The sequence below is a fragment of the Fundulus heteroclitus genome, chromosome 20, assembly GCF_011125445.2.
Source record: "Fundulus heteroclitus isolate FHET01 chromosome 20, MU-UCD_Fhet_4.1, whole genome shotgun sequence".
Classification (NCBI taxonomy): domain Eukaryota; kingdom Metazoa; phylum Chordata; class Actinopteri; order Cyprinodontiformes; family Fundulidae; genus Fundulus; species Fundulus heteroclitus.
The window spans coordinates 46,441,291-46,460,461 of NC_046380.1; the positions used below are offsets into that span (position 1 = coordinate 46,441,291).

General features: G+C 41.5%; 1 protein-coding gene across 5 annotated transcripts in view; it reads right to left on the reverse strand.

Annotated features, from left to right (window-relative positions):
• Positions 1–334: 334 nt before the first annotated feature.
• Positions 335–19,171, reverse strand: part of hdac11 (histone deacetylase 11) — a 47,451-nt gene continuing 28,614 nt past the window's right edge. For 3 of the 5 annotated variants that reach the window (XM_036151870.1, XM_036151872.1, XM_036151871.1), the window contains exons 9-11: positions 7,704–7,800; positions 5,484–5,662; positions 335–1,321 (exon numbers count right to left, since the gene is read on the reverse strand). In XM_036151870.1, the coding sequence (XP_036007763.1) occupies positions 1,079–1,321; positions 5,484–5,662; positions 7,704–7,800 (519 nt within the window). In that variant the 3' untranslated portion in view covers positions 335–1,078. Of the gene's footprint in view, positions 1,322–4,068; positions 4,275–5,483; positions 5,663–7,703; positions 7,801–19,171 lie in introns of all 5 variants that reach the window. The other 2 variants (XM_036151873.1, XR_004933553.1) reach the window with 2 other exon arrangements.

A 19,171-nucleotide genomic window follows, 5' to 3' on the forward strand; every position in this document is an offset into this window, starting at 1 on the left:
AGAGTGTCTTTAGGGGGAGCGGTGGCCTAGTGGTTAGAGCACAGAGCTTTGGTCCCAGAGGTTCTGAGTTCAAATCCCGCAGACTGCCACTCTGGGTCCCTGAGCAAGACCCTTAACCCCAGATTTCTCCCCAGGCGCCGCACAGTGGCAGCCCACTGCTCCCCAAGGGGATGGGTCAAGATGCAGAAGTGAATTTCTCCAGCGTGAGATCAATAAAGTTCAATTATTTTTATTATTTTTATTTTTATTATATGTATAAGGGAGCACCATTCCTGATGATTGTGGTCAATTCCTTGTAATCATGGGTAAAAGAAATTAAAAATGTGAAACTGACTCATTTAAAACTAAATTTATTAATTACATTTTTTCTAGGGTTTAATATTATAGTTATAGCAGCTGATTTATACAACACAGGAAAAAAGTTATCTTCTGAGAACAACAGTATTTTAAAACACAAATTTAAAATAAATAAAAAAACATTTCTGAAAATCTGAATATTTAACTCCATTAGTGAGTAAAAAACTGTTACAATTACATTAAATATTATTACAGTCTAAGTGTAGATAACCTTTTTCATCTTGATATTAGCAATCTGAGGTTACAGACATAAAGATGCTTAAAACAGAGTTTTATCTAAGTACATCAACCCTTATTATATGTCACAGAAAGATGCATCTTAATGATCCAAGTAGAAAAATCCCAAACTACTATATAAAGGCACTGTCTTATAAGCAGTACCTTTGTATAGTGGATCAACAAGTTTATGTCACAGGTTTTTTTCTTGCATTTCCTGAGAATGAGTCTGTCTCAATGATGTACCACCAAACGCAAAAAAAAGCAAATGTTTTGCCGTATGGTTATTAAACTTAATGCTATTATTTTACTTATTTTTTCCCAATATTTTACACAAACAATCCTTGTATCTGTGCAAACACCCATTTATTTATCACCTTGCATGGAACTGAGACTACAGAATATCATTGTCAATCCTCCTGAAACAAAGAGAGAAACTAGAGAGTCCTTTCCATGCCTGTTCTAACCTCACACCTGGGAGTGTCAGGTTAGGTTCCACTGCTCCTCACACGGTGGTGTGTGCTGGTCCTGCAGATCCAGAGCAGCACATTGAGTGGGTTGAAAGTGATGGAAATTCCTCCCTATTCATGGCTTCAGCTCCAATCAGACCCTGCTGATGTAAGTTGAGAATGGAGTCAGCAATGATCCGTGCCGTTTTCTTCTGGTACCCTCCTGAAGTCACCATGAAGATGGGAATACCTCGCTGCTTCGCGGCCCTGAACACAATCTCATCTCTCTTTACAATGCCCTGGCAGGGGAAAGGAAATAAAAGCTGTCAGTCCCTTCAAGCCCTTAGACTTTCACACCCCTTTCCTGCCCTGAGCACAGTGAGGAAGCCTAGAGAAAGAGTGGCTGACACTGACAGGCAGACACTGTTAGGAAACAGATTGTTTTGTGCCAGGGAATTTTTGGAGGGAACAGCTTGACTCTAAACCTAAATTATTAGAGGAAAATGTTGCCCCACACTGGGGATTTCAAACATCATCAAGTATGGCAGAAACACATGGCTAAGCAGAACCTCCAACAACTCTTATTAGATCTGCACCACTTTTTTTCAGGCAATTTCCCAGCTTCAATGATAAATTAGCTGCAAAATTTAAATCAATGCTTCACCGTCACTCACACAGTCCAAAATATTATCATGTTTGCTCTAATTATTTGCTAGAATGCAAAGGATCCTGGGCAGGAACTCTGCTCATAAGATCCAATAAATCTCAATTTGACTAATGTGGATCTGCCCCCAGTAACATTTCAAACGTCCTCATTAATTGATTTAGTAAAATATTGCTGCTTAGAAAGGCAAACATTTTTGTCGCAAGGATGGGGAACAGCTAATGCAATCCAAGAGCAGTGTTTTCTGCTCTGTAGTTAAAACAAGTAAAATGCAGTCTAACAAACTCTACAAGGAGCAAAACCATACAGATTTCAGCCATTAGAAACCAATTAAAGCGCCATGTAAGTAAATATCCAACAGGCCCATTTCAAAGAATACTTCAAAGACAGGATGTAAAACTGTTCTGCATGAATCACTGTGAGCGAAGAACCATAAAGCATGAGAGGGTGAAGTTGACCCAACTCTTTACACATGGTTTATGATTTCCATTTCCATCCACACAAACAAACTGCCAGCTCCTGCCCAGCCGGAAGGATGCTTGTAAACATCCCCAATTTTGTAATATTCCACTCGCTGTAGTCTGCTAGAGTCTCAAAGCATGCTTGTTTTAACAAGCAGATGCATGACTGAGAAAGAATTTGCAATAAATATGTCCTGTATTTCTATTTAAAGGTATTTTTGAAGTGTTAGTATCACTTGTTTGGTCAAACTGCATGTGTAGAATTGCATATTAGGAATACAGTTTCTCTAAAGATTCTTCTTTTACTACTGATTGGTGAATAAAGCCAAATTTGTTCTCCTGCGCCATCTGTTTCAAACTGAAGTTTGTGTTGTGTGCCGCAGGTGAAGGTATAAACTTTTGACAGAAAGTTCTTCACATTTGAATTCTCTCTAGACATCTGGGGAGCAAACACATACCTGAGGCTTAGCATTTTTAACCCACAAAACAGCTAGCGACAACGACTTATATACAACACTTTGCTTCTCTGCTCCAAACTTGTCATGTAAGGACATGCCCAGCTTGATTAGTGCATGTGGAACAACTGAAGGAAGACGTTAATGGGACTTTGTGTGTAAGGAACCATATTCTGAGGGGGCAAATGTCATTTTCATGTACAACAAATACACACCAGTTATCTACAGTTTCAGTCTGAGGTTAACATACATAAATAAATTAAACACAGAAGAGGCCTCAGTATGTTGAAGAAATCAACGTTAGGAGAAAGAGAAGGTGACTATGTCTTCAATAAGTCTTAAAACAGAAACTTTTGAAACTGTGTAGTGCAGACAACATCAGGAAGAAAAAAGGAGAAACACAGAAAAGTCAAGAACTCCTTCATAGATCCTATCAGACAGAAGAAACAGAGAAACAGCTCAAAACCACCAATACATATGAGGTTAAGGAAGTATCAGTAATCATTCCTGCTAAATTTCCACCAATTTTACACCTTGATACCAGTTTGAAATCAATGAAGTTAAGGTGAAAAAGACAAGATCAGTATCTGCACCAGGAGCTAATGGTGGTTCCTACTATGTCTATGGGAGCTAAACAACAGTTTAGTGGAGTAGTGACTCCAACCACAATCAAGTGTACTGTTTTTGGGTAGCGCCATTTCTCTGGATATTTTATTTTATTTTTTAGACGACAAGCCAGAACAAAACAAGCTGAAAAAAAATAAAGTACTGAGACTATTTTCAAAATGTAAGGAGTAACAAGTACAGATAATGGAGTGGAAGTGAACAGTCCACTAAAAATGATTACTGGAAAGTATAGTAAACCAAATATTCTACTTGAGCAAGCTAACAAAGTGTCAGGGTTGAGTATTGACTTAGCCTTTTGTTTACTATTAGTTTTCAGTTCTTCCTCCTTGTTAGGGTTTTAGTTATGATTTGACTTTATTTTCTGTTAGTTTTCAGCTCCTCCTTCCCCTCACTCAGCTTTCCCGTCACTCCCTCTGCAGTCAGTCACACCTGTTGGTCATTAATCAGTCAGGCTCACTTCACCTGCCAGCCTCCCTACTTAAGCCTCCCTCTGCTGGTTCGTCATCATGCTACACCTTCTCCTTGCCTGTCTGCCTGAGCGTTCTCTGCTTGCTGTTGGAACCCTGCCACCTCTGCTTCTCTTTTACCTCAGCTTGCCATTGATGACTCCAGTCTCATCGGTGCAACTATCCAGTTAAGACTCTATCTGCAAGTATTCACCTTACCAAGCTATTTTATCCTGTTGTGACTTTGACCAGCAAGGTTCTCTCTCTGCCGTGCTGTGGAACCTGCTACAAAGTTCAGCTACTCCAACACAATGCCTGTCTGCTCCTGTCCTCCCGCCTTGGTTTCCGTTGGTCCTGTTGTGTTCCTGTTTGATGCGCTGCTGGGCTCTGTACCTCCGTTCCCGTCTTCATGGACTCTGGCTTCACTCCCGGTTCTGTAGCAGCGCAGCTTTCCCGTTTCCTGGTCAGTCTCTCCACTCTGCTCCTGTCAGCCAGCTCCTGCATCCTACATCTCCGTCCGGTAACTGACTCTGGTTCATGTCATCGTCATCATCCACTGCTTGCAATAAACTCTCTTAAACCAGCTCTGTGTGTGCGTGCTGTGTCCGGGTACATCCAAGACAAAATCATGACACAAAGTATTCGTCATTCATTACTTGACACCTCTGTGTGAAATTAAGTTGAGTTCTTAATATACTTCTGGGGCCCGTTCTTCATACATCGCTAATTTGGCATGATCTTGGATTGTTCGGTTCTTCGAAACTCATCCTGGACTTGTTGTCATAGCAACATGTGCGCCAGCTTAAACCAGCTGGCGAGCAGGCTTATTTCATGTAAACAGGATTAGATTGCAGCTTTAGAAGCGGAGGAGATGAGAAGTCTGTCGTAGCCATGTCCATTTTTACGACAGCAACCTGTTGCTGAAGGTGCAAGAATAATTTGCAGAGCTTTTTGAATTAATTGCGCAATAGAGAGGATCCTTTAGCGCAGCGCGTTGAACCTTGATGTTCCACAATTCTGTCCCGTCCTCTGCCACTAGGTGGTCTAAGTGCTCTGGCTGGACAGACTTCCCTTTCTCCTCCGCTTATAAAGCTGTGATCTAATCCTGTTTACATGAAATAATCCTGCTCACGAGCAGGTTTAAGCTGGCTCACATGTTGCTATGAGTTTCGAAGAACCAAACAATCCAAGATCATGCCAAATCATCAACAATCAAATCCAGCTAATTGAGTTAGCGACTACGAAGAACGGACCCCCGGCCTAAACAGACTGTGGGGCAACAATTATGAAGAATTTAGGCCAAAGCATTGCAGTTCCACTTTATATAGACCATAACCAAATGACTTAAATGTGAAAAGGAAAGCATTAAAAAGCATTCTGTCTCCTTTTAAAATAATGTTTAAGAATAAAAGTAACAGAGCTACTTTAATAAGCAGCCACCATGAGTAGCACAATTCTAGAATTCTCGCCCATGATGAAGGTCACAAGCTGAAACACGTTGGTCAGTAAATAAACTTGTTTCCTAGTACTTAAAACGTTGGTGGCGTCATCGTGTCACCTTATATTTTAGAGAGCAGCTCAAACTCCTTCCTTACCATAAGTACTGAACATCTGACAACAGCTACTTTATGTTAACTGGTTTAAACAGACAAACTTTACTTCATTCTATGGGAAAAATGAAGGTGTACAGCAACTTATAAACAGAATCATTGTTCCTTTCCTACAAAGGAATACAATGTTGGTTGCCACACCTGAACTCCTGCTCCTCTATCAAATTCAAAGGAAAGCTATCAGAGAAGGTAATTTACCTGTGGTGATATGGAGAGGCCTCCAAGGGGATCCCCATCCAAGATGTCTGTTCCTGCATTATAAACAAGGATATCAGGATGGAACTCATTCAATGCTCCCTCAGAGTGAAGCTCAACCTTCTGAAGGTACTCAGCATCTTCAGTGTCCCAGTCCAGCTCCACCTTCCTTTTTATGGCTCCTGAGGATAAAATAAATGCATATAGGAATAGTTAAGGAGACAGCAAAGCAACAAGCTTCTTATTTACTTCCCTAATATGCTGCACAACTCCAGCAGGGTTTAGGTGGGTTAGTCTTTTTAATATGTAGAAAATATATGACTACCCTCTAATGGATTTATTATATGAAGGTTCATTATAAGATTGTATATTTTAATCTTCCTTTTAGATGTAACTGCAAACACAGTAATGTTAAAGAATATGACATTCCAGATGCTGGAGCTACAGAAAGCAGTTAACGGGGAAACAACACATTAGGGTTGTTCGGTATACTGGTACTAATTCATAGCCAGAGCTCAGTTGAGATTCTTCCGTTGAAATCTCCAGTAACATAAAGTAACTACATTAGGAGTAGTTATGCAAACAATTTGAAAGGAGATGTTTAAACAACAAAATCAAAAGGGAAAAGAAAAATATTTTTTTCCCAGAATCAGCTAATCTGACTTTGGTCAGGTGGATTTCATTCCACAGAGCTCCACACATCCACCTGGGATTGCTCCAGTGAAGATGTATTTCAGGAGGGGCCTTATCAAAAATGCTTATAAATGACTGGATAAACAACTTGTACATCATCTTTACTCATTTGCTACTTCAACCAGTCACATTGAAACCAACCCACGACGCTGACGAGACTGAAGCAGGGAAAGCCAAAACAGAACAGCTGCCATCATATAACGGCACATCAGTAAATGAACAATGTCTGTGTTCTTTTGAAGAATTACCCATAGTTTAAGGCACACCGGATTATAAAGGCGCATTAAATATTCTTCCCATATCACTACGCCCCTCCACGGACACATACTACCTGAGCAGGAGAGCTACCTGTCTCTGTCGGCAGGACGGTTTTTAAGTACAGTATCGCAGACTTTTGATCACAGCAAAATTATTTTTAAGCAGGGCTATAAGCGCTTAGAAGTTCTCTCCTGCCATGGAAAGCAAGCTTAGTAAACCCTTTAGAGTGACTTTTCAGCCGCCACAAACATGATCATTTCTGCAGGAAGTCACAGACTGTGTGGCCGAGTATTAACGCAGCTGCAGCGGCCATAACACTGCAGTCTTCCCGGCCAGGCTCACCTGTCAGCGGGTCTCTGTTGAGCACAATTAAAATTGGCTCATAATCCTGATGAACTGACTGCACATAGTTTGCTGTGTACTTTCTCGCCTAAAATCATCTTAAAAGTAAAAATACTGACGTTGTGCGGTACACACTCCCTTGCATCAGAGTATACACTCTAGGTTCTATTTAATGCTTATGCAAATAATAATTGGGACTTCTTAATTTTACCCTTCCTGCATCGTATTTATGTATGAGAGTCCAGTACTGCAGCTGTAGCAATTGTCTGGCTTGTTACATTAAATATGTTAAAGTATAATTTCTGTTTTAAAATCCTTTCTTACTAAAGAATACAACAATAAAGAAGACCACTTTTTCAGGGTAAAGAACTGGGAGAACCGCAACTGGATGCAGTTAATTCTTTACAGTGAAGAACAATAACATGGAAAATTTATTTTTATTTTTAATAGAATTTTCTAAAAGATATGTAGAGCTCTTGTTCAAAATGGAGTAGTCTCTGAGGAAAATGTATAACTAATATTGCAGTGCAGCTTATTTTATACAACTCAGAACCCATTGTCTTTTTACCTTGCAAAAAAGAGCAGTAAAATATCTTGAACTCAATTCATTGTAGATAAAATACTGAAATGTTGCAGGGATTTTACTGCCAGGGTTGTTGGAATATGTATGATGAACATCCTGTCAGATTAGCACAGATGTCTTAACAGAATCATCTGTGGAAACATGGGATAATTGTGTTATAAAGGCTGCTGGGTGACTGGAGACAGCAGCCCTCCAGCTTCCACATCTATGCAGGAATACAAACCAGTGCTGGGATTTCAGCATGACATGTTAAATGCTCAGCAGTGAGTCAAACCTAAATGTGAGATTTGGATTCTCAGTGTAAGAGAAAAAAACCTTTGGGTGAAATTGATGGTGCTCTAACTTACGTTTGGCAAATCTGTCCCCTGGATAGATGTTGTGGTTATACATATCCATGATGAACACTCGGGAATCATCCAAAAAGTCTCGCTCATGTCCATTCCCCTGTAAAAAAACAGTACCAGAAACTTGATCAGTCTACTGTTTTTTTCTAGCTACATGCCAGGCCTTTCAATCACTTAATTAAACTTCAAAACGGTTTGTGACCTGTACAACAACATGTCACCATTACTTTTTCAATTTCTTTTATTAATTTGATTTTAAATGTTATTTAATCAATCTCAAACTAAACTCCACCAAATACTAAAATAAAAACCCACTACTTTGGAAGATAAATACAAAGTCTTTGCAACTAAGCGGAATTAAAGAAACTATCCAAACTTGAAAACTGAATTCTGCTATCATGAACGCCAAGTTTGGGATTTGAGAAACCTTCAAAATGTCATGTTCAATTTAAAATGAAAAATGAAAGATGTTAATTTAGATGTCGTTTAAATTTTAGTTTTATTTATATTAAATTCACCACGTTAAATCATGTCCAGCTGAAAACCCACAGCACTAAAAACTAGTATTTTTGTTTGCTCACTTTTATGTATTTATTTAACAACTTTAAAAATGTCCAGATTTACAATATGGGATTGTCCACACTTAAAACACACATAGCTTACAAAAAGCCTATTTCAAATGGTGAAATGTATGTTTTCAAGTTGTTTAACTGGACAGGTCCCAGTGTAGTAAAGATCCCCTTTAAAGCTGTAATCTGCCTCTTCTTGAACTTGTGAAATTCAACTGCTTTCTAAGAATTATTTTAAGGAACCATAATCCTGTTCAGTATATGCTCTTATACAAACAATTAAATTCTTGCATGCTCATTCTTGAGCGTATATTCTATCGGGGGCCAGGTCCAGTAAAAAGCTATTTCCCCTACGATACTTAGACTATTCAGACCCAAACTAGATTTAGCTTTAATGAAAACAAACGTTTTAAAAACATGATGTTTTTAAAACCTACTAGATGTAAGAGAATGTTGTGTAACTATACACTGTTTAAAGTTATTTAATGTTTATTAAATAACCCTCTGTTAAGTATTGTCTGGTGATGATCAGCTCTTAAGCTGATATCAAGACAATGGTTGAAAGGGATGAATTCGAGCACTAGCGATCTTTTAACAGCAAACTCTGCACACACATAGAATAAAGGAGTGATAACTTCTTATCAAGTTCAAGAATTTAATAACAGAAATAAAATGAACATCCAGAGAACATCACTATAGAATGCTGTTTATCTGAATTAACACAATATTTCGATTAACAAATCCTCTCTTCTAGGCTAGTGAAACTTAACTATACTACTAAGCAAAATGAAGATAAAAAGAAGCTAAGCTAAGGAACTATTTACATGCAAAGGTAAGCAAAAAACAAAACAAAAGTGGTTGATCATAATCAGAATAATTCAGATCTGATTACAAAAAGCATGGAATGGAGTAAAAAAAACATTTGGCATGTGTTTCAACCCATTCACAATGCAAATCCTGAGTTACACAAAACATTATTTGAGGGAATAATATTTTGAGGAATGATTTGCTCAGTAAAATGATTACATTATGGCCGATCATATTAATGTGATTCTCACTCCAGGTGCCTGGGGTTGCTGTAGCGATCGGTCGCTAAATCGGTTAAAGTCTAAAGTTATCAAAATTGCCTTATTCCCGCATTAATATTCCATATCAATGCGGGAATAAGGCTCATAGCTCTATCTACCGACAAAGCAGAAAGGACAAGCGTTATGCTTTAAAACAAGCTCCTTGTGAATGTCGGGAAACGGATGTTAACAGGAGCTAATAGCATTTTGGGTAGTGGACCTTCGGCGCTAACAAATAAAGCTTTGGTTTTATTTTAGCCATAATGAGTGGGCTGGATAATGTAAACATTAATGTCCCATCAGTGTATGAAACCCTTGTGGACATAACCTTTGTTATAACCATAAAACACACTCGACAATGACATCGTACCGAATGCTAGCAATGAGCTATACTGTTAGCCCTTTGTTTTAAAGGCACCATGTGCACAACAATTTACAAAACATTTCCCAATAAACCTTTTAACTTCTCCCTCAGGTTTCTCTGCCCAAACCTGTCTTTTGCCTCGTGTGAGTTTGTCCACTTTGGCCATCCGAGGAAGGAGCACTGAAAAGCAGGGAGAATCATTGGTTTGTTCTTGGCAGGCTAGCGTTTAGCTCTGCAGCTATGAGCTAACCAACAGCATGGTCGGGCAGCTTGGAGTTCTGCGGCCTAGCAGAAGCACGCACGTGTGGTCAGGATCGATGACCTGATCTCCGCCCAATCTCTGACCTGGCTGCAGTCCAATTTAAGCAGGTTCTGCTGAGCATTTAAAGTGGGTCCTGCTGCCAGCTTTTCAGCTCCATCTGGGGTTCGCTTCCCTGTAAAGGGTGACAACAATAAACAAAGCTGTCTTGGCAATCTGTACTTTGCGGCTGGTTTGCGCAGCAGTCAGAGTGCAACTTAGCTCCGGTCAGTGTGTTGTTTATCCGGATTCAGTCAGGTCCTCTGCTCCCTCTTGATCATTCCATTGAAGCAGCAGACGAGTTCCACAGAGCGGTTGGTCTGTGGGCTTTTGGCCTTGAGTCACATGGCTGCTAAAGAAGGGGACTGGGTGGCTGGCTAGCCCCCTCCCCCGCCCCCTTTTCCTCGGGAGCTCCAGGAGAAAGTGGTCTGAGTGAAGTCAGGAGTGTGAGAGCGTCTGGTCAGAAGAAAAAGATGTCTGAGGTGATCTGACCTTTATCTGTGGGGAGTGGTCCACAGCTGGCATCCTGCTGAGAGAGAAGCCGTCCTTTATGCCTGTGAGGGTCCCATGTTTTAAGTAGGGGAATTCCTTTGCCACCTCTTCCATAATACTGTTCAGAATCCAATCTGAGATCAATTATTCATCATGGCGTTATTATGGCACAACAAGAGTATTGTAGTGTATGGAAGTGATGTAACGTACAGTCAGACTAATGTATGGTTCCATCGTGCGACTGAACCAGAGATCGGATGTGGCTGCACCATACGTAACAGCTGCTCTGCTCGAGCAGCTGCCATTTCAACATTTGAATTTCCTCCATTTCTCAACCTCACCATCTCTTTTGCTTCTTGTTTCAAACTGTATGGGGTGGAGTCACGTGACTACAGACTGTACATGAAGCGCAGCATCTTAAAGGGACATGACTGTACCCTACCGTTACCTATAAAAACGACTTTGCTTTCATTTTTTTTAAATACTGAAAACACCAACATGAGCAATATGATGTTGGTTATTGTTGCCACATATCCCACGTACCCAGGCAATGTACAGTTTGACCCACTTCCATCAGGTTAATGCTTCAGAAACATTAAATCAAAATGCCAGTTTTCTCAGGGCTAGGGCTATTGCACCTGCCTGCTCTTACATGTTACAGTCACACTACTGGTAAAACAATTTTCACACTCATTTCTCAGGTAATGTCTGGCTAGACATCCATACAGATTACACATTTCTGTATAATGAAGGCCTAAAATTATTGCACAGTATTTATTGCAGGCATGAGTGTATCACAGAGGGAGCATTGGGTGACTAATTCTAATTACCTCTAGCCAATCAATAACAGAAAGTTTTCTGACGTTTTCAGCCCAACCCTGCTTACATGGAAACCCACCCAAGTAGGTACTAAAAAAGAGGCGAGTATCAAGTAACCATTACTAATTGAAAACCATAATAACCGAGTTTAGCCGGGCTGAGGTAAAAGTGGAAAGGGGCTACTGATAATGCACGTTAGAGACTACAGTAGTGTAAGAGAGTATGATAGTGTAAGTGAGAGTGAAAAAAGGTATGTAAGAGAGCATGATGTGGGACAATAACAAATCTTTACCAAAACAGAAGGTGGACCGGCAGGTTCACTGTTGCAGTCAGAACCACCAGGTGCTTAGCCCATTTAAGACAATGGAGATGATGGCGGACTGCAGAAGAACACCCCCACCACTGGTACCCCTGACCATCCTCAATAACACTGTGCCTGCTGTTTATTTCCTTTCTAGGGATCTGAGTTGGTCCTTACACATTGATGCTGTTTGGAAGAAGACCCAGCAGAGACTGTACTTCCTGCAGCAACACAAGAAGTACAACTTTCCAAAGGAGCGACTGGTCATCTTTTACACTGCCATTAGCATTAAGCTGCTCAAGGTTGTTGGATGTTGGAATAGCTCTGTTGTTTTAATACTGCAATTATTTTTAAGGAACCTCCTTTTTGTAGATCAAGGTTGTTTTTTAACAGTTTTCTCTACTGGTTTTAGATTTTGTGCTGTTTGAATGATTTCTGTTGGTGTTTTTTCTTCTTGTCATTTTTGGAACATTTGCTATGGATGCATAACTATAACAACCAGATTGTTTTGTACAAACAAGAGCAGCTGATTGACATCTCAAAGGCAGAAATAGTACTTCAACTACATTCCCAAATCCCAGATGAATTGAAAAGGAGGTGTAGATGATGCACAGCAAGAGCAAGAAGAAGAGAGAGGAAATTGAAGCCATCTCTTCCATTGATGCATTCCTCACTCTATACTACACTTCCAGATTATGAGCAGTTTGTCACCTGCTCTACTAGAAAAAACTAAACTCTAGACTTGTTTTACGCCATTGTCAAGGATTCATACATCTCCAAAGCAATACCTCCTCTTGGAAGGTCAGATCAAAACGTTGCTTTTCTCTGCTCAGAATATAAGTACCTTTTTCAGAGACAACCTGCAATAAAGATAACTGGTTTAACAGGAAGATGGAGACAGGAAGTTGAAGAGGGAACAGACAGGCACTGTTCCAGCCATATGGAGAGGCCATGACTCAGTGTGTGACTGACGGTATACCTTTCTGCTTATGACCATGAACCCTTCTGCTTCTGCATGTTTGTTCGCAACTAAATCAGACGATGGTGCTGTTCCCTTTTCCTCCCTCTTCCACTTTTCTGTCTCTAAAAGTCAGATGAAGAGGCAGCTGGAGAGACTGAAGGATAATAAATCTGCAGGTCCAGATGGTGTCTTCCCCTGAGTCCTGAAGGCCTGTGCAAAACAGCTCTTTGGGAATCTACAGCACCTCTTCAACCTTAACCTGACCAACAAGAAGGCTCCAGTGTTATGAAATACCTCCTGCTTTGCTCTGATATCAAAGGCAACTCACACATCCATCCATCCATTTTCTAACACATCTATTCCTTGTGGGGTCATGAGGGGTGCTGGTGCCTGTCCCCAGCTGTCAATGGGCGAGAGACGGGGTACACCCTGAACAGGTCGCCAGTCTATTGCAGGGCAGCCCTCAATTACTATAGACCTGTTGCCCTGACATCCCACATAATAAAGGTCCCAGAGAAACTCATTTTGGCACATCTAAGTAAACATACAAGCAACTATCAGGACCCCAGCAGCTTTCTTATTGCTGTGTGTTAAAGTTGAAGATGCTATCATACATGTCCTTCAACAAACCCACTGTTATTTACAGGGGTTGGACAATGAAACTGAAACACCTGGTTTTAGATCACAATGATTTATTAGTATGGTGTAGGCAGTGTGCGATTTGCAAAAAAAACAAAAACAGGGGGGGGGGGGTCATTTCAAGTGTTTTATAAATGAACATAACAAGGTTATGTGGCCTGCATGCTGTCTGGCACGAGACAGCATGTAACCTGTCCTGGGCGGGAGGGTGGAGAAATCGGCTGCTGCTGCTTCTTGTCTTGTGACGCTGCCTGCAAATCATCATCCACCAAAGTTGGTCCTGTAACATTACCATGGCTGTTTGTCCCGTCATCTACTCTTTACCTTTTCTGTTGATTTTTCGGGCCAAAATACGCCAAAATACTTTGGGAGTGGGTATTAGTTTACTTTAACCGCTTCGAGCAGAAAACGCATTAATACTCTTTAAAAACAGACAACAAAAAATTAAATTAACAAATGTGAAGGACACAAGACATGTATTTATATTAGGGCTGTCAAATAATTAAACTTTTTTTATTTGAATCGATTAATCACATAATGTCGATAGTTAACTCGAGATTAATTGCTAATTAATCGCATGTTTTATCTATTCTGAAAGTGTAATAGCCTGTTTGAGCATTTTACTATACAATTTTGCAATAAATGACACTAATAAATTACATGGTTGAACAAAAAATATTTTTATTTTGTTATTTTTCAAGCACTTTTAAGAATTGTAATGAAAACATCCTTGTGCCAAATGTTAAACTCTGGACTATAATGGCTAAATGACTAATCATGACGCCCTGATGTTTACACAATGTGTAAATAAATTTGTAAATAAATACCATGCCGATATATTTTTTTGCCTCTTAAACAAAGATAGACATCGTATTAGGCATATACATATAAATTAATCACAATTTTACATTTCAATAAAGTCATAAGTTTTATTGTTTGTTTTCTTGACTCTCTCTCTCACATCTAATTCTGAGCTTTCACACCAACAACAATATTTTTGCATGCTGTTTATATCCATATTCATAGAGTTTAAGCCTGGAAAAAGGTTTTAGATTTCCAGGTCATTCCAGTCTTACACTTTGCTTGCAAATGGGCAGGAGCTTAATACCCTAAAAGAGACTGTTTAGCAACTGTTTAGTAACTCCTGGTCCTTCGTTTGGCAACGTGATTCATCCTTGGTTTGTCAAATACGTAGAAAACAAATTAATAAGCATTAAAGTACGGTTTATGGGTTGGGTTTCTGCAATGTTATCAGCATGTTAAAAACTCATCTTCAGAACCAATGTCTGCTCAAAATGGTGATCTGCACCAAGTAATCTACTTTCAGCAGTTATCACCGGTTATTGCACCGTAAGCTGCAGAGTTGCTCTGTCTGCCTTTACTACCGTCGGCTCCTATGGCGGAGGGATATTTCAGCTGGATACACTCAGTGTCTAGTGCAGGCAGGTCTCTTAATAACCGCTGTTTCGTCACTTATTTTAGAGCCCAAATAAGCGATTTAACTTTCAGAAACGTGCCCAAAAAAAAACGCAACCCGTGCCTTTAGAATAAAAGAAGCCCAAAGTCGCATGAAATAAACAGTCTGTGCAACACTGAGCGTGGGTCTGTCTTGCTACAGTTCTCTAGCTCTCTTGAAACTACGGAAAGCACCGAGGGTAAAAGAAACACAGTCCGGAGAGCGCGGTGGGGAAAAACATTAGGGAACGGTGTGTGTGTTTTGACGCGCAATAGACCCCTTGCATCTGACGTCACGGTCACGTGATCGGGGGTGCGCGCCTCCATCTTGGTGGGCACGCTAGCCTGACAGCCCGTCTACTACATGACAAAACGGGTGATTTAGAGCGTACTTTTACTTCGTTTATTTTTGGAATCTAAACAATGCCTACGACTTGTTGTGCTCCCGGTTGCACACAGAGGCATTCCAAATCGTTGGATGTACGTTTCTGTCGTTTACCGAAGGATGAGGAAAGAAGAAAGAATTGGATATTTTCAATGAAAAGAGCGCAGGCAGACCCTCCCAATGGACTGGGGGAGCCATCATTCTACGAGAGAATTTGCAGTCTACACTTCATCTCCGGTAAATTACAACTTAATTCGGCTCTAGTCATTGTTCTATTTAAATAGCGGCGGAGGGGAGGTGGCGATCGCTACACGGACCGGAGAAGCGCCCGTGTAGCGATAGCTACCTCCCCTCCGCCGCTGTCTGAAGCAGCAACAGCGGCTTCTCCGGCCCGTGTAGCTGTTGCTGCTTTAGACAGCGGCGGCTCTCCGGCCCGTGTAGCGATCGCTACACGGGCCGGAGAGCCGCCCGTGTAGCTTCAGACAGCGGCGGCTGTCTGAAGACAGCCGCGGCGGAGGCAGCAGCCGCGGCGGCGGAGGCGGCTTTCCGGCCCGTGTAGCGATCGTTACACGGGCCGGAGAGCCGCCGCTGTCTGCTGTCTCTGCCGCTGTCTGGAGCAGCACCCGCTTCCTGCTGCTCCAGACAGCGGCGGAGACAGCAGACAGCGGCGGCTGTCTGAAGCTACACGGGCCGGAGAAGCCGCCCGTGTAGCTTCAGACAGCCGCCGCTGTCTGGAGCAGCACCCGCTTCCTGCTGCTCCAGACAGCGGCAGCTCTCCAGCCAGTGTAGCGATCACCACCTCCCCTCCGCCCGTTCACAGGCGCTAGTACTTCTGTGTTTACGCTGCAATGTCGCCGACACCCCCACCCATTTTAACAAGACAAAAACACCTAAATAATCCGTAGTGAGTGATGTTTTTTTAACCTACCGGGCGGGTCTTCCTCTCTGCTTTGTGCTGTTGCACAAACATGTCTGAACATACATCCATCCATTTTCTGACCGCTTAATCCCTCATGGCATCGCGGGCGTTGCTGGAGCCTCTTTCCTGATATAAAATAATTGCAGCCGTCCAGTGGTTTCAGGGGCTTTCGTGCTCTCTTGTCCGTACTGGCCTGCGTGTTTATAAAGCAGCTGTGTCGTGGTACGAAACCCTTGGCCAGCATTTCACAGACTCGCTCTGTCTCTTCAGGCTTTTGCTGTGTGGATCTGGCAATCTGATACCATCAACCATCAACTTACTCTTAAAACGAGCTTGTGATACGTTATCTAAAGAAGAAAAATACCTGGAGAACTCGTCATTTTGTCAAATGGCGTGCCAACCAATATGGCCGCCACGCAAGGGGTTCTGGGTAACGGAGTCACGTGGTTGCAAGGGGTCTATTAACGGCGACAAAAAAATTTCGGCGTTGTGGTTAACATCACTGCAAAATTATTAAAGAATACAACATGATGACATTTGAAAATTTTATAAATTTCTCATTTTTAAAAGCTATTTTTAAATGCCTTAATGGTCTTGCCCCTGAAGTAATCTGTAAATTTGTTCTAAAGTATGCAAATGAAGGAATCAGGACAAGAGCTGGAGCTAGTGGGAACTGCAGAATTAAAAGATGTCGGACATCTATGGGTCAGTCCGCCTTCTCCGTGAAAGCATCACATCTCTGGAACTCTTTGCCTCTGGAGCTTAAGTCACAGACTGATGTTCGACTTTTCCCCACAAGATTGAAAAAATGGCTCAAAGACAATCAAAAGTGTGAGCACTAAACTGGCTTGTACTGTATTGTTTGTTTTAACTTCTATTGTTTTTTATGTATTTGTATGTCGTTACTAACCTCCCTCCCCCTTAATGCTTACACCTTTTAAAAGCCTAACCAGGGACGAAGGCTGCAAATTAGCCCATGGCTACAAGCCTTATGTACTTGGACATCGGCCACCTGTTTGGTTGCCATGTTTAATTGTACTGTCCCTGTCAAATAAATAAATAAATAAATAAATTAAATAACAAAGTTAACACGTTAAAACGGACAGCCCTACTTTATATACATTTTTAAAAATCCATAATATTACTTATTCAGACCAGAGGGGGGGGAGGAATGTATCCCCCCAGGGATAAAACATGAATGACCATAGGGGGAGACGTCACAAACAGAGGGGGGTAAATCCCCCCCATCCCCCCGGCAAATCGCACCCAGGGTGTAGGGCCTCCTTTTGCGGCCAATACAGCGTCAATTCGTCTTGGGAATGACATCTAAAAGTCCTGCACAGTGGTCAGAGGGATTTTAAGCCATTCTTCTTGCAGGATAGTGGCCAGGTCACGACGTGATGCTGGTGGAGGAAAATGTTTCCTGACTCACTCCTCCAAAACACCCCAAAGTGGCTGAATAATATTTAGATCTGGTGACTGTGCAGGCCATGGGAGATGTTCAAATTCACTTTCATGGTCATCAAACCAATCTTTCACCAGTCTTGCTGTGTGTATTGGTGCATTGTCATCCTGACACACGGCACCTCCTTTAGGATACAATGTTTGAACCATTGGATGCACATGGTCCTCCAGAATGGTTCGGTAGTCCTTGGCAGTGACGCGCCCATCTAGCACAAGTATGGGGCCAAGGGAATGCCATGATATGGCAGCCCAAACCATCACTGATCCACCCCCATGCTTCACTCTGGGCATTACATACATTTTGTGATAGAGTGAGTCCAGGCTTTTTTAGTAGGAATAAGCAGCAAACTGAGGACAACTTGGGACAACTCTTCTCTGCCAATGGCGCAGTAAGGTGCGAAGCCTTTGGTAAACAGCAGCTCCTGCAGTGAGTGTAACACAGGGTATGTGAACAGAGGATTATGGTATGCATGTAAGTGTTGATCATTCACATAAGCAAATATCATTTACCCGAGACATAACAATTTATATCAGACAAAAAGAAGAAAAGTTCCTAATTTCCTCTGGAGGATTGTACATAAGCTTGAGACATATTTAGTCTCTGGCAAGTCAAGTTGCAGGAGAGAATAGGTGGGAGAGAATGAGAGTTTCTCATTGGGAAAAACAAGCTGGGGATGGGGCTTACAGTTCAAACTATACTGTTCCGGTCACTCATGGTTAGAATTTGTGCAGAAACAGGTATAAATCCTTTAATGCAATTCAATCTGATTTGCCTTGTCAGAAACTCCTGAAGACTCAGGTGGAGGTCTCCTGGATCTGGATTAGAGACTACCTGACAGACCACAGTTTGTGAGATTGAAGGGTCTTGTGTCTAACCAGGTAGTCAGCAGTACAGGAGTACCATAAGAGAATGTAATCTCACCGTTACATTCCAGACTTCTAGTATAAAACAGACTCCTGTCATCTGCAGAAATACTCAGATGGATCTACAGTCATTGGGTGCATCAGAGAGATGGAAAGCTGAGTAAAGGAAGCTGGTAGGCTCCTTTGTGGCATGGTGTGGAAGCAATCATCTCATCCTGAATGTGAATACAACAAGGGAGATTATTGTAGATTTCAGGCGAAACATGAATAAGTCCAATAATATCACCAACCTGGAAAGGAGTATAAATATCTTAGTGTTCACCTGGACAGATTGGTGAGGCAGCTGTAAAACTGTCTACAAGAAGGGACAGAACAGACTGTACTTCCTGAGGAAGCTTAGGTCCTTAGGTGTTTGAAGCAAGATGTTGCAGATCTTCTATAAGTCTGTTGTGGAGAGTGTGATCTCCTCTGCCATCATCTGTTGGGGTAGGAGCATCAGAGCTACTGACTAGAAGAAGCTTAACAAGTTTATAGAGAAGGTCGGCTCTGTTCTGGGGTCCTTGTAGAACCTCTGGAGATTATTGTGAAAAGAAGAATTCCTCATAAAAGGAAGAACATTATGGATAATCTGACCATCCTCTTCATCACTGACTGTCATATAACAACAGAGTGTCTTCAGTCAGAGGATTCCCCAGACCCGCTGTAAGGCAGAGCTCTACAGCAGATCCTTCCTGCCTACAGTCATTAGAACCCACGACAACTGATCGAATAAACCCCTATGACATGAGTTACACCAGTGGCAAATTTCTCTTTGGCATTAACAAAGTATTTTTTAATTGGATTATTACCCCTGTATTTGATAATTTGATTTAGA